This window comes from Tachypleus tridentatus, chromosome 10, assembly GCF_004210375.1.
Source record: "Tachypleus tridentatus isolate NWPU-2018 chromosome 10, ASM421037v1, whole genome shotgun sequence".
In the NCBI taxonomy this organism is placed as follows: domain Eukaryota; kingdom Metazoa; phylum Arthropoda; class Merostomata; order Xiphosura; family Limulidae; genus Tachypleus; species Tachypleus tridentatus.
The window spans coordinates 134,586,746-134,612,685 of record NC_134834.1 but is presented as its reverse complement, the minus strand read 5'-3'; the positions used below and the strand labels follow the sequence as shown (position 1 = coordinate 134,612,685).

General features: G+C 32.0%; 1 protein-coding gene across 12 annotated transcripts in view; it reads right to left on the bottom strand.

Annotated features, from left to right (window-relative positions):
• The window catches only part of l(3)mbt (lethal (3) malignant brain tumor), a 96,350-nt gene that overhangs the window by 23,889 nt on the left and 46,521 nt on the right, over window positions 1-25,940 (bottom strand). For all 12 annotated transcript variants that reach the window (XM_076463840.1, XM_076463839.1, XM_076463844.1 and 9 more), the window contains 4 exons: window positions 22,369-22,609; window positions 10,094-10,188; window positions 4,553-4,781; window positions 3,967-4,278 (listed from right to left, as the gene is read on the bottom strand). In XM_076463840.1, coding sequence (XP_076319955.1) covers window positions 3,967-4,278; window positions 4,553-4,781; window positions 10,094-10,188; window positions 22,369-22,609 — 877 coding nt within the window. The remainder of the gene's footprint in view (window positions 1-3,966; window positions 4,279-4,552; window positions 4,782-10,093; window positions 10,189-22,368; window positions 22,610-25,940) is intronic.

The following is a 25,940-nucleotide window of genomic DNA, read 5'->3' as shown; positions in this document are numbered from 1 at the left end:
AATTGTCTTAGCTGAATACAGCTTCTACTTTGCTTCTGTCACCTAGTTCTATAATCCTTATTGTTAGGTATTAAAAATACTGATTCATCAACATTATCAAATCCTTTTCTAACCCTTCTTTTTATAAAAGAGAAAAATTTAATAATCTTAACCTCTCCTCATACGACAACTACTCTATCCCAGGTATATAATTCCTAACCGATGTAAACATGTTAAGTACAAATGTTCTCCTTAACAGAGAAACACCAATCCAAACCTATAACATATCAGCTCAAGAGAACAAAATTCAATAAAAATACTTTGTTTTAAAAAAGTTTGAAATTTCCTGTAATCTCTCATACTATTCCAGTCTTATACTCCATAGCCCCTATTAAAGATACTGTCAAGAAACTATACATAGTTGTGCCTGACCTTTTTTGTCAGAGTTTACCAAGCTCTTCCCTATTCATAATAATCACAAATAATGAACTTAACATAAAAACAGAAGAATGTTAGACAATTGAAAAAGTGAGAGAAAAAAAATCAAATGCCATGGCAAAATCACAAACATACACACAATGTGCACTAAAAAACATAGTTGTTAAACGGAGACTTCCCTCAAAACAAAAATGTTATTTAATAAAATTAAATAAAATTCAAACTTAATTACGTGACAGGCTTTGCCAAATTGTGCTACCTACTAGAAATGAGATATTTTACAGAAAACATCACAACTGCTCATACACTGTTACTCCTTGGTGAAAAGAATATTTCTTAAACTTTATTTTGTTACATCTCCTCACTTTTAAAGCTAAGTGGAAATTTATTGTATTTTATATTTATTTAGCACATTAAAAAAATTAGTTAAACAGACACAAACCTTTATACAACAGTACATCTGTAATACTCTGGTAGAGAAACATGACAATACTAGATTTACAAAGTCCCAGCTTCATTATGTGGTGTGGTATATACAAGCAAGTCAAAGTTATCTCCATTATTTTATGTACTAACGTTTGTGTGGATATTTCAACCACCAAATTAAAATAAAATTTGTTTTATGTAAGATAAAGAAAGGGGTAAGTTTCCTACCCTTAGTGAGTAGAGTCCAAAGGTTAAAAGTGTGTGTGTTCTGAAGATTCTACAGACATGCATATACATAAAACTTCTATGTTCCAACAGAGATGTGTTTTCTTTCTGTAAATCACTGTGCTGCCACCCCACCCCTAAAGTCTTCAAATTTATAGAGGGTTTGGAGTCAGTGCCCCAAAGATTTTGAATATTCAGCTACTACTCTGGTAAAGATCATCATTTACCAGCTTACAAATGCAATGCAGCTGTAGTACTAGACAAATTATATTACTAAAACAAATTTAAAAACCTCATTTACACTTAAAAATACAGAAAAAAAATCTAAATACAATATTTTAATAGATAAAACCAACAAACTAAAGTAAACAAAGAAGATTAGAGAATAACACCTCACTCTCCCCAAATCTACACTTTTCCAAAAATCTATAAACTTGAGGTATTACTATAACCTACATATAGCCAGTGATATACAGAAATAAGGTCTCCACACTATCAAGTTATTAGCTTCAATCATATCCCCTCTTGAAACCAAAAGGAGAAGATTAGATAAAACACAAACGTTTTGTAACTTAATAAAGAGTATACATGTAGAAACCAGTGATATACTTGCCAATTTTGAAATGTAACACATGTGCTCCAACATTCCATATGAAGAGATCTTCCACATCTCCATATAATTTTGAAGATGTAAAAGAAAATTAAACACAGAAGTTCCTGTACTACATTATCTACACAAACACTTTCTTATAAATCTTTGTATAAACACCATATTTTTTCTACTGTAGAATACTTTTCACAACACCTAAATTCTGAAATTCCAACATAAAATTAATTTCATACTCTTTAAAGAAACAAAACCTTTCCTTTCCAGAATGCCAAGAAAATCATCTTACAACTAGCCAACAAATATATAGATGGATATCTTAACATCAAAAACTATCCTAAAGCTATAAAAAAAGCATAACTGGTTTTCTTCTCAACAAACACCTAAAGTTTACAGTGAAATGCATTAGAAATATGACACGCCAAGATAACATTAAAGACTAATGGATATCCTGAAAACAGGCAAAACAAAGTCTCTAAAAATGTAATGTCATGTACAAATATTCTGAATCAGCAACACTGTTCAGAAAAGTTGAAGGAACCTTTCAAGTGTAAGTTCAATTACTATTTAGCCAAAGATTTCATAACTCATGTAAAAAACAACAGATAAATTTAAAACTAAAGAAATGATTTACAAAACTGTACAACTATGAAGACAAACAAGAAGAAGAGGCAGTATATCTGAAAATATGACTAAAAGAACAAATAGATTATATCCAGTGAATGAAATCCATCTCTTCTGCCAGTGCAGAACAAGCAACAGGGTGGAAAAATAACAGAAATTCTAAGAGAAAAGAAAAAGGAAGAAAGAAAGAAACTGAAGAGTTTAAAAAAAAAAAGAGTCCAAGAGATTAAAATCCAAACACCAGCCATTAACTGTGGCTGTTATTGAAGTAACCAACTAACATCTTCACTGATTCAAGAAGCTAGACATAACACAACAATAAGATAACAAAGTTTTTCTACCAATGAAAGCAAGTTGAGTAAAAAAGCCCTCTTTCATGAGAGTATGCAAAATCACTTAACATCAGACACTTGGAATTTTGTAACCTTATGAAAAAATATGCACATGATTGGAAATGTCATCCACCTTCTCAAATGTGTAAGCACATTGTTCATACTTCCCTTGCATATTCTTCTTATTTTTTAATCCTATGGAGGTGGGCTAAGTCAATTTGACAAATCTTATAACCATATAACTAAATTTTATTGCTCTTTGAACCAAGTCCAACTAACATAAAGCAATAAGTCACCCATCAAGAGATAGGGCAGATTAATGTAAACTGTTAAATAAAGTAGACCACATCTATTTTTCAGAATGAAGTTTTTCTTTCTTTCTTTTAACTTATATTTTACTATCTAATGTAATAAGTTTCCAATTTTTACATTTTAGTTACATTTTTAAAACATACATAAAAATAAAAATATACATAAAAACTAAGTAATTTAGCATTTACTTTAGCCACAAAGCTTTTTGCACTTGGATGCATTATTTAGTAACCCTATTTTTGTTCACACTGTTGGCTGTCCAAATATGATTCATGTAACTTGCAAATATCAATTTCAGCACACAAACATAACATACACTAGAATAGAATGTCCAGAAATAAGTAATTTATCTGGCTTTCTTACTACATTATATATACATATTTAAAAAATTCCATTACTACTTAGAACAATGTCTTTAGTCCTCACAGCAAACTGTCGACTTTTACCACGCAAATAACTGAAAGCTGTTTAATGTAGTTTAGAATTTGCTTTTTCTATTGGTTGCAAACATGTATTATAACAATTGTCAGAGAGAATTATAAAAACTTTCTAAAAGACAGAGGATATGGGAGGAAAATGTCAATGTTAGTTGAACATATATGGTAATATCTTATGAAAGCATAAAGGGGTTGACATTCTATATTCTCTCTTGTAAGCATCTATAATGTGTTGAATAATAAAGTAGTACAATGAAATTTTGAATATAACTCTGTAAAAAGTAGTTTTTTTTTTGTTAAACACAATGCTAAACAATAGGCTATCTATGCTATGCTCACCATGGGAAGCTAAACATGGATTTTAGCATTATAAACCATTAAATTTACTGCAGACCCCTGTAAAGATTGTCATGATGTGCACTTAGACCCTCCCATGCCCATAGGGTTAATCTTTACTTTGGTATTATGTTAAAAAATCAGTCAATAAATCAGTTCATGGTATTAAAATAATTGAAACAAGAAAAAAAATGTAATCACAATAGAAAGTTAACATAACCTTTAATTTTTCATTGGGAAAAATACAAACCTATAGGGGGTTGTAAGGGATGACCAGTTCGAAAACACCACCCAGCAGGGTGGAGGTCAGGAGAATCATCATCCATCCAGTAGTCATAGGCATCAGACCATCCATCAAAATGTATCTTAACAGCATGAGCTGAAGTCTCAACGATTGTTGATACCCTAACTAACATAGGATTTCTTCCATCAACTACCTCTAGCTTCCAGTTGACTTTAAAACTATGAGATTGTCGTTGCTTGAAAGCTCGAGCAGGCACAGCTTGTGATTTTGTTTCTGTCAAGTACTGCTCCCAAGTAAAATTTTCAGGATCACTGCAGTCTATAATAACAACATTTTATTCAAGAATTAAATTGAATAAATACAATGAAACTAAAGAATAATTGTGCTAAACAAATTTTTACACCATAACAAAAAGCATTTTGGGTAGACGTTAACTTTATATCTTCAATATCTCAGAAACCAACTCTGAAACACAAGACAGAAACTGTACATTTCCAAAAACCACTATTAACACAGAAGGCCCAGGTATTAGAGCCCAGGTAATATTCAGCAGTGAGAAAATATGCACATTTTGAAAAACAAACACACATACTATTTGGAGGTGTTAAGACATGCCCTGTATCTCTACACCAGTTGATTGGATGAATATATGGTGAAGTTGGGTCAGCCCAGTAATCATAAATATCATCCCAACCATCAAAATGGACCAGAAACCGGGTATCTAGCACATCAGTCACAGTTGCCACACACACAAGAGTTGTGTTTTTCTTGTCGACAGCTTCCAGTTTCATTCCCACACGAAACCCGTGAGGAGTGACTTGCTGTGAAACAGAAAAGAGCTTTTCATAAAAATGTGTAATAACATCTCACCAAAATCTAAATCCAGTAGTAACAATTATTTCATAAGTAGGTATAAATGACTATAATTTTAATATATATATATAAAATATTATGAGATCAAGTTGACAAATTCGTGTTCAGATGTAAGCCATTGAAAAATGGTGAATATAGCATGGCATCTATTACAGACTGATGGTAATAAAACCAATTCCTATGTGCTTTTAGAGACAGCATAGTTCATGCATTCTTGTATAAAAAAACAAACAAACAAACAAAGAAAGAACTGAAATAAGAAACATAAAGCAACTGACATACCAACTTGTTTCTTGGAGTGACTTGAAAAAGAGAGAAAATTACTACAATTTTTGTTTAAAATGTATCTTTTGGCTTTTGTTTAATTTGTATATTTTAGAATTAAACTATGTAATGTACTCATTTTTAATAGACAGAAAAAATGAAGGCATAAGTTGAATTCTTTATTTTTAAAAGCTAAACAATGTGTTGTTGAATAAATTTTCTTTTCTGTCATGTCATATTTCATTTTAATGTGCACAATTATTATCAAAAGCAATACAATTTAGTTTGGCTAATTTCATAGCTTTATGCATAGCTACACAAGGGCACTCTGTACTAGCCAACTCCAATTATGAGCTGAGAAACTAAAGAGAAGACAGGTAGTTAATTAATTAACTCTTTTATCATGAGCTCAGTCCCAGAGACCAACCATGTGATCATTATTACTTGTATATAGCTTTAATACTATAACTTTTGAAGCAGTATGTGTACTTTCACATTTGGCAGACTTATAGTAAACATTATGCCATTAAATATTTTTTTTAATAATGACGAGAAAACCCACTTGTATAGAAAATTATATATGTAAAAATGGCTGGTATGGGTAGAGAAAGCACTATGTAGAGGAGTGAACATCGTTTAAACCTTCTTCTGTCATGGTCAAGCTTACAAAGAAAGAAAGGTTTAGTGACCAATAGTTGACCACATGTTTGAAGGTGGTTGTGTAACTGAGTGTAGGAACACCTTTATATCTACATTAATAAATATATTCAACATCTACATTAAAACATCCTAAACATGAAAGATTTTATTATAATAAAACTTTACATTTTATCTGCTATTACCTCTATCCTAACAATATATTTTATTCTTCAATCAGTAGACAAATTGTCAAAGTATAATGAAAAGTTGTAAAATCAAAAGCAAAATTAAAAGCTTTTCCCTGTTTTCTTGATTATTATTCATAAGATATCAAAATGCTTCTCTTGAGAGTTTCAACTGCTAAGCATTCAACATTTATTTTCCATCTGTATTTTACTGTCTATGACTGAAGTAGAAAATAAAGCAACAAACCACAGCTTGTGTCAGTGGAGTTTTTATGTCACAATGTAATATGATACCATCAAAGGCAACAATGCACATGTGAAGGGACAGTTGACTTGAATCCCATTCTGAGAACAGGATGTTTGATGTATTGTATTATATATCTTACAGTGTTTTCCATGATATTTAACATTAATAATCACACTGCACTTACACAGTATACAAAAAACTTTTATGCCAACAATAGAATGTTGAATTTATTGGCTTATGCATGTATCTTAAATTTAGTATCTTATATCAAGTATTCATTGCAGCAACAAGAATCTGTCAAAATGTTTATTACATGGTTCAGTGCCCATACAATAAACATAGCAATTCTTGGAATACTGGTAATCTTTCTGGAATGTTAGAGAAGTTTAGTGGTATACTGTAGAGGTGTACAAAAGTCTTATTAGTACACATGCTTGTGAAATCGTACTTCCTTTTCAGCAAACTTATTCAATAACCAATAAACATTCAGGTTTCAAATCCAGTTATTGTTTGCTAGAATTCAAATTCAGACAAACACTGTGGCTTTGGTTGTTTCTTTACACTTTGTTGAAAAATGTAGATGAATTATTATCAAGCAAACACATTCTACTTGAAGCATATTTCTTGCTACTGACTTTTTTTCCTGGAAATAAGTAATTAGTATTTATAATACATCTGGAACCTTTGTTCAATAGTTTTAGTATATAGTTGTTGATTAAAATGCATTTTAGCTGTTTCTATATTTTAGCATAATATACACATGTAAAGAACTATTACACATCATGTAACACATAATAATGTTATACAACAGAGAATACATGATGTCAAATCTAATATATACATTTTTTTTTTTCACAAATGGGAGCTAAAAGAGAACTGAAAGCAAAGTTATATGAATTGAGAAAAAATATTCTCAATAAAAAAGAGAAGCAGTTTTTACGCTGTGCAACTTTCTCTTCAGATGAAAGCAGCAGTTTGTCAGGGGAATTATCAGATGAGGAAGCTGATAAATCAACTGTTATGCCTTTAATAGAATAAGTCTATAAAACTTGATAACCTCAGACAGAACAGACTCTTGATTCTGTTCTATGGACAGATGAAGAAGTAGCTAGATGGTTTTCATTAGATGTTGATGTAAAGGAACCACCCAGGCCAGCTACACTACCACCACCACATAAAAAAAAGGCAGGGCTAGGAAGAGTAGGGGAAAGAGTAGAGATGCTGTGTGTACTAGGACTAATGATACCTGAACCTGGCAGCAGCTAACCAAGGAGGAGAAAATAAACATACCTCTGTACCTGTGTTCAGACAGGTCACCTCTTTGAATATAATTATTGATATATTTCAACTTTTATTCACTGTAGCAACTTTAAGTATAACTGTGAAGTAACCAGTTTGCAAATCACAGACACCAGCTAGAAGGTGGACCAATAACAACAAAAAAAGTTCAAATAGAGTGATGTTACATACTCTGAGATTTTAGCATAATTGGTTTAACTTTAACAATGGAACTAAAGCCTTATCCTTCTCTTTCTGACTATTGGTCTACCTATTTTGCTTCCTATAATCCTTAGATTGTTAATATCTTCTTTAGAAACAGGTTTTTTGCTATTCACACTTACATTTCAATAACAATACTAATGCTTTTCCTAGAGCTGACCCTAACTGTGATAAATGTTTTAAGGATAGACCTATCTTTAAGCCTCAACTTCAAAGCAGACCAAGTCCTAAATCCTTCTGGTATGTCACTTTCAAGAACTGTGCAGAACTCATCACCTCTGAGACTCACTCCTGGCAAGCATTTCCCAACAACTGTTGATAGAAGTCACAGGAGGATATGCAGTCCACCCCACCCAGAAATTAAAGTAACAAACAGATGTATTGAATTTCTATGTATTAAACATTTAAAAAAGTACAACACTGGTGTTACTCTTCAAAGAAGTTAATTCTTTATCTATATCTGCTCTCTTCCTTTGTTTATATTTTTTCTTTAAATATTTTAATGTTTGTATTTCAAAGTTCATCAGTGGTTACTTTGTATATTAAATTTTTACTGAAATATTTTGTAAAGTTTTCTTTTCCTATTCATACAGTAGTGATGCTCCTTTTCATGCATTAAAATCAGTTTACAATGTCTAAAATGTTTATAGTAAAATACCTATGCAAACTTACATTCACTGATATAGTTCAGTTTTGCTTGTGTATAACATTAGGTATGTTGTTGTTTTTTATCCTTTCATTCTGGTTGTTCCTTTTATTATGCATCAACATTTGTATTCATTTTACATTAGAATATGTATAACTTGATATTAATTCATGCAATTTGTATGTGCATTACTCATTTTACAGATGTATATTACTTATGAACAACTTTATTCTGCAGATATTTGTAGAGTATTTTATCTTTCTAAAATTTTTGAAAAGTTTTCTAGCTGCTAGAGTTTCATCATTTCCTTTTATCTTACTTCAATTTAGACGATTATAAGAGTTATACAAATTCAGCAGGACTAACTTTTTGGACCTACAAAGTCAAAGTACAAACCTCTAACTATAATACTGATATTTTGCTAAATATGGGGAATTTCAGCTACCACACATAACGTGTATTTATAAATAAATGCTTAAATTTTAGTTATTTTTTTAAAGCCTACATGAATAAAGAAAATATACTTCAAAAACAAGGATTTTGAATACTTGTGGTGATTATGAGACTTTGTGCTCAAGCAGTGAATGTGCTAAGACTTGCCAAAAGACTCATTTATTATAGCAAGTGGCAGGTGTAGTACTATTAGTTTTGTTATAAAATAATAAAAAAATATCAACTTACTATATTAGTGCACACAAAACACTAATATGTTACTTGGGTGTCTAAACAAACTTTACGCGAGTTTTAAAAATTCCCATTTCACTTCAGAGCAACAACAACCATCACACTTCAACAGTTTTGGTAAAATTACAGTTTTATTCTTCAAGCTGTTTACATACAGCTATAAGATTTATGTAAACAAGCAATTGCTCTTTCTAATGGTCATTAATTCTTAAAAAAATAAAAGTAGGTGGGACCAGAAAAAAGGTTTTGAAAGAATGTAGTAGTAGAGGGAGCCAAACTACTAGGATTGACTAATTATACATATATCTTAGCAAATCAAAGAGGCAGGAGGACCTTATTTTTAACTATAATTCGCTGAAATCACCAATTTGAGTTTCTAATTTATTAAATACTGCACACATTGTGTGGTAGGCATAAGTAATTACAAATTAAACAATTTAAAAAATAAATAAGCAGGAAGTGTTATGTAATATGCATAAAATAATATTTACTACTTTTTTCTTCAATTTTCTTTTTAAATTAAGAATTTGAAACAAATAATATTAAAATTTGAAATATTCATTTTTGACATAAGTAATAGCAAATATATTTAGTAATATTGAAAATAATAATTTTGAAAATAGCTCTCTAAAATGTGTCATTCCTGCCTGTTATGAAAGGATTAACAGTACCTACTGTCAATTCTTTGACTATTCTAATCAAATAGTTATATTACACCCATGGCTTGAGAGAGCAGACATTTTTTTTTTGTGGCAGTGGAGTACAACTTATGGATCCTTGGATCCTCAGTTGAGCATATTAACTACTAGGCCATAGCCTGCCCCAAAAGCAGTTTTATTGTCATATATATATCAGATATTTATATTAAATGTTTATTTCAGAACTTACAAATACAGAGTTGAAATTATTTTTTATAACAATGTTAATGAATAAGCCTATTATTATTCACCTGTGTTTCACAATATGTTATAAATTTAACAACAACAAAAAGTAAAATAAACACACAAGGCAACTAAACATTTTCTTGATCACTAAATATCTGAAAACATTGCAAGTTATGAAAACATCAACAATGCTATCACAGTGAAATCATACCTGAGAGTTTTTACAAGAAAATAAATTTTTTGGGGCAGCTTGAGCTTTACTGAGTCTCAGATACTGGTTCCAAACAAAGTCTTTCAGGTTCCATCCTGGATGTAGTAAGTATAAAAACAAACAATATGTAAACTTTACTGCACTTTATGAGTTGTGGTTCTTAATTTTACTTCTAGTGTTTGGTATCATAATATTATATATGCAAGTATTTCAATAAATGTACACAACTTGAAAAGTAAAATAAAATAAAAGCTAGCTAACAAGGATTTTTTTTTAAATTACAACTCATTAGGACTAAATACATACATTTATAATAAATATAATAGTACCATCTGTTGTACATCTATGCAACTACTTCACAAGATGTGGATGGATATTTATCAAAACTGATACTGAGCTTTGTGTTTTGCCACTTTATATGGGAAATTTTGTGTTTATTACCACTACTTCACCTATGTGGATGGATCTTCACCATATTTGGTATGGACATTCATTGGGTCCATAGGAAGATACAAATTTTTAGTTTTGCATTTTTATGGGTGTTTTTTACCACTACTTTGCTTTCTGTTGATGGGTCTTCAACAAATTTGGCATGAAGATTTGTTGGGTCCATGTGGAAATACATGCAAACTTGCAGTTTCACATTTTGTGTTTTACAGTTTTTCTGTGCATTGGTTTTATAACATATATGAGATGCAACATTTCACATCCTAAAATAACCTTTTGCTAATCATAAATTTAGGTAACTTCCATCCAGAGCACAGTCAGCAAGTATTTAATATCTTTAATTATATAAAGTACTATCATTTATATTGCTGTAAAACTGTAGGTTTTCGTATTTCATTCTACAATTATGCACTGAAGTTTCAAATAAGTGAAACTAGTTATTTATAGCTAATCCCAGTTACATAAAAAAGATTAATACAAGGTTGCAACAAAATTGATAAAACACTTTAGATCTAATATGAGTGAGTTTCTAAAAATAAACAAACAAAACAGAGATTATCCTTAGAAAATGACATAAAAATAACCTAAAAATAAAAACCAGGTTTCAATACTTATGACAAGCAAAACACATACACTCTACTGTGCAACTGTGTTTAATTATAAAACAGCATAAAGATGATATTCTGAATACTCAGTTAAAATAATTGGAAACAGTAGTAATTTGAATCACTAATTTTGATTTGTTTATTACTTACATGAGTAATGACACAAATCAATCTGACTGCACAGACATGAATTAATCAGAAATAACAGAGACAAATCATAATGACAATAGTTTGATTACTGAATAACTGGAATAACCAAAAATTATTTTCATGACATTAAATGATTTAACTGTAATTTGATTAATTGTGAAAGATTATTACATCATTTAGTGGGTCGTAAACCAATCAAAATTACAATAAATTGATTATTATCACAAAAATAATCAAATAATTTAAATAGTGTTTCCAATAATTCCAACAATAAGTTAATTAAAACTGTGAGTAAACTGACTTGCACACAAATAATCAACTAATCAGAAGTTAACATTTTTATTTTCTCTAACCGGAAATGTATTTCAAATAATGCTTATTTCCTCTCACATTACAGCTATTAGTTGCCTGCAGGGTTTTTCCTTTGTCCATCGAAGCATTGGTCTGATTTTCTCTCACTTGCTCCAGAGTTTTATGCTCCACTTGATTTAAAGTGTAATATTTGTCTCATGATACTTTCCACCTACATCAATGCACATTTTATCCTGGTACTGTAAATAAGCACCACACTCAGATAATGTTATCACTTTTTTTGAGACTGACTAATCTGCAATCTCTAAAACCAGCTCTTAGAGAAGAGGAAAGATGGAAAAGTGTAAAAGGATATAGGTATTATTGAAAATAAATTTTTAATTTAAGGAAATGTTAACTTCCCAAAACATACTTGCTTCCTCTCACATTGAGAAGGTGGAAGGGCTGGTGTGAAAGTGTCTGCATAGATCATGAGTGTGCCAACAGAAGATTGGCATTCTAACGTGGGGAATTACATTATATCCAGAACAAGTATGCTCTTCATCCAGAATTTATTTCATGCACTGTAGGTGGAATTTTGCATGATCTGTCATTGTTTGGGGTTGGAATTATAAGTCCATGATCTTTATATCTCACATTGGTGGTTAGGGGAAATGGACTGCAAGGTATATATATTTTTACACACTTATGAATGGATCCCAATATGTAGCCATACAGTAATGTGCTTCAAGTGACCAGAACTGTGGTGAAAAGGTAAGCAACATCAAAGTGGACAAACCTTCTCTTCATAATATAGCATCAGGAGTAAGAGGGAAGTATTGGGTTGAGGAATAATTCGTGAGCGTTTTTTCAAGTTAAAAAAATATATTCATAAATGAAACGCTTTCGCAAAATATTTCATGTCATTTGGTAGATAATTTTTTGCTCTAATAGATGGTGTGTTTGATTTTCATATGTCTTTAATTTTTGCTTTCATTTTCAGCTCATTAAATAGAATGTCAAGTGAACAAAATCGAGCATTTTCGACACCATCTGCTTTTCGCATTTAATTTCTTGCAATTTCGTTTAAAACAATGCATACTATATACCTAGGTATTACATGAAATAAAGTATCATAATAAATGTTTTGGGTGTAATGTGTTCATGCATTGAAGTATTGTATAGTCTTGCATGTAATGCTTGAATGAAATTATTTAAAAACGCTCACAAATTATTCCTCAACCTAATATAACAAATCCTGAATGAGAGTATGTGACATGTGGGTGTGCCAAGAGGAGTCTGATTTTGTATTTGATGGCTCTGTACCAAACAAATTTGAAGACAATAAAAATTATGATATTATGAGTTTTGTAAATCCTTGAAATCCAAAGAAAGCGACAGTAGCACTCCCTTTACTTTACAAAGTAAGAAATGGGAAGATTCAACTTTTAAGAAAATGATGTATACTTTTTTTGATCTGATGATGCTTATGTCACATGTAAATAAAGTGTGTGTTGTCTGATTATTGGAAGAATGATCCCCTTATAGGAACTTAAATTTTACCAAAGAACATTACTCAAGATTGATTCAGGGAGATTCTTAGATATTTGTACTTTGCAAATAATAAAGAAATGAATATAAATGATCAATTATGGAAAGTTCGAATAGTGATTACAATGGTGAAGAAAAAACTAAGGAATCTTTTTCTACATTTCAATAAGTAGTTATTGATGAATCATTGATTATTTTTAAGGGTAGCATTGTTTTCAAGCAAGCATCATATATTTGGAATAAAAATCTTTGTATTACAAGATTGTAAGACAGAATTGTAATAGATATGATTATCTATTCTGCAAGTGATGTAGATGTCCCCAAATATCCCTGTTTAGGGTTTTCAGAATAAGTTGTCAAGCAATTGATGATAAACTATCTTGGAAAAGGTTATATATTATATACTGATAATTATTATACAAGTCTGGAAATATGCAACTTTCTCTTTGAAAATAAGACTGGTTTTTGTGGAACAGTTAGAACTAATTAGAAAAACATGTCTAAATTTGCACCTCCGAAGAAGGAAGATAATGAGACCAAGAAGCAAGGGAATATTTTAGCACTTCAGTAATAAAACAAATGTCCTGTTACTTTGCCTAGTACAGTACATAAAGGTGAGATGAAATACAGTGGAAAGGATGATTATAAGACTAAACAACCAATAACCAAGCACGATGTGGTTTTAGATTATATTATGAACATAAGGCTAGTTGACAAAAGTGACATACAAATTGGACAAATTGATTGCCTTTGTAAATGCATAAAGTGGTACAAGAAGCTCTTTTTTCACCTAATTGATATTTCAATTTTGAATTCTTATAATATGCATCTAGCAAAAACTGTCAAGGAGCCACCACTGATGCAGTTTAGATACAATGTAATTTACCAATTATTGAAAAGGTATGGAAGAATGACAAGACCTGTCCCAGGAATTCTTACTGTTTCCAATAGACTTGTTGGAAAAGAAGCATTTTCTCAGCACTTTTTAGAAAGCATTCCATCCTCAGAAGTTAGAAAAAGTGAACAAAGACAATGTTGTGAATGAATGCTTACAACAAGAAAAGAAACAAAGGATGACAACTACCTGGTGTAAAGAATGTAGAATAGTACTACACACTGGAGAGTGTTTTCATGATTTTCATAACCTAAGAAACATTTGAACTTGTAATAAATAAGTCTTTATTATGCTTTTCTTTTTTCTTATATATTTTGTTCAAAATTCACAATAAAAATGCTAAAGGTTATGTTTAAGAAAAATTTTTCCCTAATATTTTACATCTGTGGTGAGCTGCTACTATAACATTCCCACTGTTAAGGGTCAATATCAACTTTATGAGTTATTTCTAATATATTTCAACAAGTTTAACTTTAAGTAAGATATTTTGAAATTAATATTTTTTCATTTTCTTACATTTATTTAGAGTAATTCATGAAGAAGAAAGTGCATACTTTCATTTTGCACAGCTGCATAGAGTTTTGCCTCAAACAAAACAATTTGTCAATTTTTATTTTTATATATTTTCTGCTCATTCCAAAAAAAAACTATTTTTGCTATGATTCTTTTACCCTTTGATTATGCATTATCCATTTCTTTATTTTTAAAACTTTCCACCAAGTTTTTGTGTGATCCTTGATTTAAATCTTTTTATGTTGCTGCATCAAGCAGTTTGATTATTCATTAATGAAAAACAACTTTGATAGCAGCTATAATGAAAGCTTAAATAGATTGGATACAGCTAGAATTAGGTAGTCATATAAAAGAATAAACAGATTTAAATGATTTTTTTTTTCTACAGATTCTGTAACTTGTCCTTTCAGCTCCATTTGTTTGCAAATTTTGAAAGTATTTTTTATGTTAATTTATTTGTTTGAAAGCTTCAAAAATTTTCTTTAGTGAGAAAACATCAGATAACTAGAGATTAGCTTATACAGTGTAGAGATGGGTTAAATGTGTAACAAAGAAATTTACAAATTTTATATTTGTTTGATGCTTGTCATAATTTGTTGAGTCTTGTTAAATTACCCACATGGAAATAACAAAAAATCATAAATTACTATATCAATATTATAGCACTCCATTATAATCTATCAGACTAAGCTGTACTTGGGTCTAAAAATGTAAAATTTTCTTACACTGAAAACGTATTTCTGAGAGGTACTTCCCTTTCTTACATAGCCATCTCGATACTTTTTTGACCCCTAAGCATTGCTAAAACATTTTTTTTGTAACTAGCACATCATTCTTTATATCCCTTAAATTTCTCACCATTTTGTAACATGTACATATCATGTGATTACACTTCACTGATAGTATTGTGTAATCTATATTGGTACATATAGATTATTATTACTTCCGTTACTTCTGCTCAATGCTTGCTTTCAAGAATAGGCAAGTTTTATAAGAATTCCAGCCATGAGGAGGAAGATGAGAAGTATGTGAATGGATGCAAGTACCTATCAGAAACACATTTTCAGCATAAAAAAAATGTTAACATGCAGTATTGCCTCTTACACATAACAGGATTACAGGTATTCACCAAGACACACAAGTGGGATAATTGCACTACTAAAAGAAAAGGTATGCTCTTCACCCTTGAAGTAAGAAAAGAACCTGGGATATGCAGCTAAATATGCAACCTTAACCGTACAGATGAGGTTTCATAACTTGTCCTCAGCATTAGAAAGATATGCACAAATGCTATTCATTACAAGAGATGCAATACATAGTAAAATATAAACAAAATTAACTATTTATGTACAGAACCTCAATTGGACAGACAAGATTCCCTAACTTGTTCTCAAAATTAGAAGGTTGTGGATGAAAAAAAGATATACTGTAACATAATGTAGCATAAATATAGTGGAGAGGGCATGTGGACCATGCTATACAGACTTAGCAACCCCTACCATTAGTAAACCATGTGATATATGTCAAGCAGCTGGAAATGTGAAAAGAAAGTTAGCTTTTAGTCAAAACCAGAGAAACACTGTAGGAGCTAGAAGTATAATAAACTAAACATGTTATTACAGGGTTGTGAAGTTGCCTCAACTCAACTGTAAGTAAGAAAAGGATAGAATCTGTAACTAATATTATGAGCAGAAACCAGAACTCACCCAACCGTAAATACAGGGAAGACACCTTGCACCCAGAATTATGAGGAGAATACAAAATATACATTCAACTGTAGGAACACTGTACATATGTCCTGTAGGCTGATATTATGAAGGCAGATGAAATCCTTCAAACTCAACCACAGGAACAGGTAAAGAACCTCTGGCAACTAGAATTAATGATAAGAGGGGCCCTCTACTGTTTACAATTGTAGGAAAAGAGTGATACGATTCCAAACACCCAGTATTACAAGTAGGATCCTGCAATAGGCTGGACTTGCTCCAATCTACTATTTTACTTTTCTTTCTATTGCTCTCTACCTGGGAAAAAGCACTGAGGAGAAAAAGGAAGGTAGGAAACCAGCTTCATCCTCTTCTCATTGAGTGGATAATCATGAGTATGAACCATAAAATAAATTTCAAAACTCACTCAGAATGAAGCCTCCATAGTCCACAATTCCAGCAACAAGAAATCAAAAAGTGGTAAGGATTCCCTGTGCTCCACTGGAAGAAAAAAGGGGAAAAGTAAATAAAATGGGGACTCCAGAAAAATGTCACATTGGAGACAGTGCAAGCAGTAATCATGATTCCCTATTTCCAATGGACAGAAATCCTCTTCTGCTTAACTCATGAAGTCCAAGAATGACAGTATACCATTGAATGAAACTTGCTTATATTTAAAAACAGATATTAGTTTGTTATACCTTAAAAAACAAGCTGAAACAAAAATAAACAAAAAAAAGCTGCACTAATTAAAAAGATCCCAGGGTCAAACTATAATGTTGGATTATAAAATATACCCTTGGATTTGAAGGTGACTGCAGAAGTTGGACCCACATTGCAGTGGGGATACATTGTCTGTCAGTCTTAACTGCCATTTGCCAGTCTCATATAAGAAATAAAATACATAAAATAAAATAAATTAGAATATTTAATCAGTAATACTGAAATACTGATTCAAAAATTAATAGTTAATGGATTTAATAAAGAAATTTTAAATAAAATTATTAAACTATTCTGTAACAAATATAAGAATGTATTAAATAAATTTAAGTAAATAAAAATGAGAGAAATTTTACTTAAAATTTCTAATAACTATTTTTAGTTATGAATAAGGTCATTTAACAACTTGGTACTACTTTATGTGGATGTACATCTTGCTGGATATAAAGACTTATTTAGAGTATGTTGGTCACAGTAGACTTATTAAATGAGTGGTGATTGGGAGCTATACCAATTTGTTTAGATAGCTGGATGGGACACTTCATACTAGTATAATTCATCTTCTGTCTTATCAATTAGTGCCTTTCTACCAAATTGAGGGCTGGAATGCTAACTTCAAGAGGTACGTTTTCAAATTACCTCCAGATGGTAGTACCTTATTTTCTTATTTTTATTTCAATTAATTTTTCTTCTTTACTTTGGAGAGCAGTCACCTTCCCACAACTGTCTGCAGGCAGTGAAGGGTGATATAGATGTGGGACATTGTGGGCTTGAGCACCCACATCTCGCTATCCTAATTTCTATTTCTATATCAACTGCTACTTTTTTATTTCTTATGTGAGACTGGTGAATGGAAGTTAAGACTGATAGACAAGGCATATAACACCACTTTAATATTCTGGTTAAGTAATTCAAAATGTTGTTTGAAGAGTCCAAAACTTTCAGATGTTTAGAATAATTAAGAGTAAATGAAAAAGTTGTTTGCATAAATAACAGGACACAAAGCTAGAGCAGAGTGAAAACCAGGTGAAAACTAAATATGGTGGATACATTAGGTAAAGTGGGTAGAAACACCTAGTGAGGTGCCCACCCCTCAGACAATTTTAGATGTTAATTTCTATGAGCTCAGAAAAGTCTTGATGTAAGATTTGGGATTGGGTATGCTTCAATAAGATTAGCTTAAAAGGAAGATGCAGAAGTGGACTCACTTGATGATATTGTAGAAGAAAAAATCATGATTAGGCTAACCAATCTAGGGCTAACAACAGCTCACAAATAGAGGGCAGAAACATTGCCAGAACTCTGAGTAACAGATGAATTGGGAAAAAGGCACAGATGTGCAATCCCATCCAAGTCTAAGGATGAGGTACCAGAGACTCCAAAACTTGTAGTTAAGAGTATCAATGAGAAAAAAAAGCAGTCACTGAAGACCTGAACTAAGAATAAATTCATTGGAAAACCTCACTACAGACAATCTATATAGTCAGGAGAAAATTAGGACTGAGATTGACAATTTGCTAAGAAATTCATCACCCCAGAAAAATGGCAAGCCAGGAGGCTGATTTGATTGAAATAAGCCCCACAGAGAAAGAATTGTTTGTTTTTTGTTTTTTACATTTCATGCAAAGCTACTCCAGGGCTATCTGCGCTAGCCATCCCTAATTTAGCAGTGTAAGACTAGAGGGAAGGCAGCTAGTCATCACCAATCACCACCAACTCTTGGGCTACTCTTTTACCAACAAATAGTGGGATTGACCACACATTATAACGCCCCCATGGCTGAAAGGGCGAACATGTTTGGTGCAACCGGGATTCAAACACGTGACCCTCGGATTACTAGTTGAACACCTTAACACGCTTGGCCATGCTGGGCCCAGAGAAAGAACCACATTTTAAAAGCAACATCCCCAAGAATGCATCTCTCCATTCAGTAAATTGAAAAATCCACTGTGAAATTGATGAAATGTCTTATAAGAATATTTCCATGGAAGAGATCTAGATCCTGCACTATTTCCTCTTGGATAGCAGGATCAAATTATTGATGCAAAATAAAGATATGTCCTTCATTGATATATCCTGAATTACCTGATTGTGACCCCTGAAGGAAAGTAAATATGAAGACATAAAACTTGGGACAGAGGATCGGTAGACATTTCTACACACACCTACATATATAGATACACTTGAATGGTAAAGTTGACCCAAACCAACCTTCACTCAAAAACTAAGATGTTGTTTTTGATGAAAGAAACCTGAAGATCCAGTGGATTGAAGTTCCAGATTCATTAGCTGCCCTGGGACTACTGAAAGGATAGCACATGTCCTCATCCAAAACACAGATTTGAGAGATGCCCATAAATGCAGAGATATACAACCACTCCTGTAAGTAAGAGTTTGACTGTCCATTCCTATATCCTGAAGTTGGATGGAAGGTGAAGACATGGTGAAAACTTCTACAGCCCAGCAGAAAACATGTGGTGCTGATACTAGACCAAAGACAAGAACTATAGAACCTGATCCTTGCACATGAAACAAAGCTGAAGGCAAAATGAATTCACTATGAGAATATTGAGAAATACCTTAGCAATTTCAAACTTGGACATTCAGAAACCTGGTGAAGAATGCCAACAGAGGGTGAGAAAAGACCCCACTGAGGAGATGGGAGAACCACAGAGTTGGTTGAGATAAGAAAAAACAACAACAATGGTCTATCAATTTTCCTGCATCCCAGGTATAGCAGTGAAACAGGAACAACATCCTAGAAGAATGGGATCAACTGTCACAACCATCAGTGACAAGTAACTCTGACAGCTGTGAAATGAAACCCCACAGGTTGGGAGGATAATGGTGGTGGAGACTTGAATGAAAAACCAACTTCAATACTAGAACCTGAAGTACTCGTAAATCTTCAAAGAAGGAATTCCAGGTGTACATCAGTAGTAGTAACTCACTCTTAACTAACATTACTATTGACATAAATCAGTTCAAATGGAGCAGCTCTGAAACTAAGGTTTGAATATAGTCAGTTTCCAAAGCCCAAAACGATCTAGAGGTCTACAGTAATGAAAAGCAAACAACTGAAATCAATTCAATGTACAAACACCTCTGAGACACCCATGACCATCAAGTGACAAAAAAAGGAGCCACATATAGCATGCAGAGTCTACAACAGGTAGACAAACTCACTCCATAAAGGTATCTCTATAGAAGAAACAGAAGTATTCAATCTGACCAAGACAGAAGTTAGTAGAAGAATCCATTCATCTGTAAATCTATGTGGGGACTACTGATAGGCTGCCAATAATTTGGGGGGAGGACGTCATGGAACAAGATTGATGGTCAAGGAAATGTGACTGGTTGAAAGTGATTACATGTACCATAGTGGAACCACACACATCCACGAAGAACTGTTTGTAGTCCCCCTGACCTTTCCACCAACAAGGGAGGAATAGATTCCAAATGCCCAGAGGAAAGCCACAACATTTCCCAAACTTAAGTGGTTAATTAAAGAAAAGGAGTTTTTGATCTAAACTGGACTCAGAAGAAGCCAACTTAGTAAAGAAAGGCATTAGAAAAACAGAATCCAATTATTTCCAGAATAATCAAAATCAAAGAAAGGCAATGTCAGAAGCCTCAGGAAAAAACATCCTCAGGCAAAATGTATGTCTCCATCTCTCAGAAGATCAAAACACAGACAGCTTCAACTGAAATTGACCCCCTCCCCAAATTGTAAACAGATGCTAGATAACAAAGAAGGAATAGGGGAGATTGGATCCACCAACATGCTGACAACAGTAATACAGGAATTCATACCAGCATCTATTACATCTTTATTATTACAAAGAAATCCACAAGGGGACTCAAATATCACAATCCATAATGGAACTAGGTGCAGCACTTCATCAGAGAAAAGTGTGACCAGTGCTTTGTGAGAAAGAATGATTACATTATCTGAGTAAGATACTCATATACAGTGCCAGGATATAGGATGCACTGATGTGGGTAGAGAGATTGCAAATTAGGTACTGCCAAGGGCATTTAAGTGCAGTATGAAAGACTGAAGCATGCAAGACCAATGCTTAGACAAACAAAACCAACATCAAGAAATAGCAATAGTGTCAGCAAAAGGTAAGAATGCCTTGGAAAATGCATAATTTATATCCACTTCATAACTTTTTATGGTGGTTATGAGATCAGTCAAATTGACCAAACCCATACAAAGATACAATAGTGAAAATAAAAGACATAATAGAGTTTCTTTAAAAAAATTGTCTGGAGGTTATTAGGAAGTTACAGAGATCTTACATGTGAAATCCAATGATTTGTTGATGCATAAAGTATTTTTAACTTTAAAATCAAAACTTATTTACATGTTTGATTGTCAACATCCAAAAAGAAAAATACACAAGCAAATAAAGAATGAAAAAATCTTAAAATTAAATTTAAAAATTCTGATATTTTGTATACAAATGCCTTTGTACTGTTTACTAATAATTTGCAAGATTTTGTGTAAACATGTACATTTTAAAAATTGCTTTATGGTTACTTTGAGGGATATGGGTTAGGTGGAATCCCCCATCTCTAGTAAAAGGGTTAATCAACAGCCTGCTGTATTAAATGTGTATACAGAAGGGTTTATCAGTAGCCTACTGTATTAACTTTACTTATAGAAGGGTTAATTAATAGCTTATTCTGTTGCTTAATATGCAAAAGTATGGAAAGTTGGAATTTCTTTCATTTACCATTCTGATCTGATACTCACACAAAATTCCAAACATTTGCAGCACTGATGCTACTAATTTATTTTTGCAGTTATTCAACCAACAACTGCTTAAAATGCCAAAAATGTCTATGAAGTCCAATCTGTTATTTAAGTTACAACTTGCCATTGAGTTATACTGGTCAAACAGGTATCTGGGAATACCACACATATAATATACACTTCACAAAAACATGAAGTCTTGTTCTTTTTATTTGCCCTTAGTCAGGGTCACCGATGAAAAATGGGACACTCCCAAAGTGGTATAAATAATTCAATGATGAGTTGTAAACTGAACTACAGATTGAATTTCAAAATTTATTTTTAACTTACAAGCCTGCTTTATTTATTGTACAAGCAGAGGAATTAATCAGTAATTTATTGTGTTAACTTTGCAAACAAGAAAATCAACACATAAGATACTGGAGGTTTAACCAACAGCCTTCTATACTTTTACATGTAAGAAAGTTAAGTGTTGTATTATCTTAGATGCAGGAAGGTTGACATTTTCTGTACGTACTTTATATGCAGAAGAATTAAACAATATCCTGTTGTATAAAATTAATTATATATTAATTACCTTATTTTCTTACTTTTAAGAGGATTTAGATAGTAATTTGAATAATCTTTTTTTTTACCTTTTGGAGGGTGCAACCTGTGACCTGTTTTCTCACACCATCCAACTGGGAATATATCTGGTGAATCAGCATTCACCCAGAAGTCATAGCAGTCAGAGTAACCATCAAAATGCAATCTCAGCCGAAAACCACATATCTCAGCAATGGTAAGAACACAGAACATTGAAGGGTGACGAGGATCTATTCCTTCCAACTTCATCCCAACTTTAAAACCATTTTTTGTGAGAGGAAAACTTTGAAACTATTAAAAAAAAACAAAAAAACTTAAACACATTACTATGCCCTATTTTTCTACCACTTCATTACTTAACCCGTAATGAACCAATAGGGAGATTTCCATATCAATAAACTGTAAGCATGAAAGTATATTAAAGTAGGATTAACATCATGAATAACCTATGCTCACCAATGTGGTTTTCCACTCTTATGATTTAATAATATATATACAAGTTTTTCCAATACACTTTCAACTAAATTTAAATACAAATGTTTCTAGGTTTCACTCCCAACATATTTCTGTAGGAGATTATTACTTGAACATAAATTGCTTTTGATTTTCTTTATCCAGCAACATGACTTACCTGACAATAAAAACCATTTACATTATAACAAGTTCATGAATTATATGTCTAAATCTAATCTAATTATTCTGGACAAAGCAACATGAATAAATATTGGACCACAAAAACAAGCATCTGCAATTGTTTAAATTTAGAAGATGAAAAATTACATATTTCAACTTTAATGCCAAGAAAGGCTTGAAAATCTAAAAACTGAGAGTTCTTTTAACAGCAAATAAAGTTAACTTTAAAAATTAGTTTATGTTTTTATTTGTTATTTCATTTGATGGAATGATACAATATAAATTTCCTTCACAAAAAGATCATATAAAAGATATAAGAATTTCATTTCTTAACGACCAAAGTGAAATGTAAAGTTAAAAAAGAAATAAAATCAATATTTGTCCTAACAGCCTCAACTCCTAACATTTTATTGTTTTGCAGTATATTTCAGACTCTACCTCATTAGGTGAAGAGTAATTAATTACAACTGAAGTGTAAACAAACAATCAAGTAATAAATACACAATGCATGTAGCATGAGCTGATCTTGTAAAATTTAATTTATTTTTACCATTTCTGTTTTTTTTTCATTTAATAGTTTCACAATGGGTTCTGTATATAATACATGTTCATTTACACATCTGCACATTGAGAATTCATACTAAAACTTTTAATGCAGTACTATATAGTTACAAATAATATTACAGATTGGAATGAGAAGTTTTTTTTCCACTTCATACTTCATGTCACGTGATCTAGGCAGTTAGCTATTGAAAAGCAAGGGAGTAAAAACGTACATACACATTCTTAAGTTGAATCTTTACTGATAACAAATTAAATGAGATGTGATGTTAATTTTATCAATCATCTAAGTAAACTGGCTAATTATGAACTGGTATCCTGCAAATTTCCCTTACATTCAATGGAAATTTGAGTTTTGAATAGGCTAAAGCCTATATTATGCTGCTTTACAACATGGCTTTTGACAGGTCACAGAATGTTATAGCTATATGGCCTAGCCTGCATTTGCTTGACTTGAGGTTACTAATGTGAGTGATGCTTGCGGATTTGCTAGGAAAGTGAGGTGACCAAGATTTCTCTCAATTAAGCAATACCGACAGATTTCCTTGCCTTGTTGGCCAGAATTTAATAATTGTACAATCCCAAATAAGTTTCATATAGGGTGGAAAAGTGCCTAAAAATAAATAATTGTACACATACGATTATATGAATTCTACAGTTTGTGCACCTTCACAATATTTGGTAAACTTTTAGTAAGCATTACATATCTTTTGTAAACAAAAAATCAGAATTTTTAATGAAGAAGTTTTACTTAACATCTGTTTGTGAATATTTTGAATTTGTTTCATTACTAGTCCAAGTGCAAAGTGATTTTCACATTATGATTAAAAATTATTCTTTATCTCAGAAATCTCAAATATTGTTAGTGTTATCTATACAACCTCCTAAATACATTCCAATTGTTTGTTTTCAATAAAACTATATTTTATCTGTTATTTTCTCTATTTTATCTCTACACAGAGTTTATCAATTTGACCAACCTCAAAACCACTATAAAATGTTTGGTAATAAATATAAATTATGCTTTTCTCGTTATAGAAGGATTACAAATTATAACATGAACACAAATGTTTAGTATAAATAGCTTAATTATCATAATTATACACTTATACATATATTTATTAGTTTTTTTTATATTGACCCTTTCAGCTGTGCCTAGCTAACAATACAGAAATGGTAATGATGTGGTCCACATGCATTCATGTTACTGTATCTACGAATATAAAAATTTTAATTCTCTTATAGTGAAAATTTACTTCCAATTGAAACTTCCTTCCACTCACAAGATTAACTATTCTAATTCAGTGATGCTCTCTATATACAAACTTTTTTACTTTATGTATGCCACAAGCCTTTTGCACCCCCTAGTGGAATCAAGTGATTTCAATAAGTCCTTCATGTAAGTCATTATGGAATCACCTATCCACCAGCAGAAGCATAGCATGCTCATGTGACCCATGCAATTCCTCTACCATGCTATCACTTCGAAGTTTGACAGAAAACAGAAGCACCTGAAATATGTGGGTAGGAAGGATTGGAAGTGTGAAAGGAGAGAAGTACCTATCAGAAATACATTTTCAATATAGGAAAATTCTAAGGTATACTCTTCACCCATGTGTAAAATGTGTAAGATATCAGTATGTAAAATGAGAGGAGAACATCTGAGTGGGAGAGAATGAGGTAGGAATGTATTCCTAACCAGAAGATATTGTAACTCAATCCCACAATAAAAAAAAAGTAAAAAATGAAGGACTTCTGAATGTAGAATGGCTAGGATGCAATGGAACTGTACTTGGTATATCAGCTAAATCAAAACCCTTCTCACCAAGTACTGGCATCCATATGAGGGTAGGATGAGAATCATACTGTCCTCACATCAAACCAAGAATAGGAGAATTGAGAATCACTCCAATACAGAGGTAAGACACAAGGATTACCTATGACCTACTGATTCTGGTATGAAAAGGATGTCTGTCTCATGCAACCAACTCCCCCAACTCTGAAATAGGCTAGGACTATCCAAATGGTAATAACATCTCTGGAAAAAGAAAGAACAAGTAACAGCCAAGGACAGAACCAGAGCAATTCCACACATCACGACTGTGACCCACAACACTGACAACAGAAATTGAGGATGAAAAATAGACAACCAGAAACCTGTATCACAACCTATATTGATTGGTTCAAACTAAATCTAAAACCTGTTCATGGAAGTACAGCATCAACTCAAAGGCAGGATAAGGGCTCCCAACTGAAGAGTTGAACTGCATACTGATATCTCACTCCACTGTATTGATTATTGGAAATTATTTTCCCCTGCTGAACATCACTGTCTTACTCTGCACTGAATGGTTATAACCATCTTTGTGTAAAACCCATTGAGGATGGTAGCTCCAAGGTTGGCCATTCCAGTGGCTAGAAACTGTTA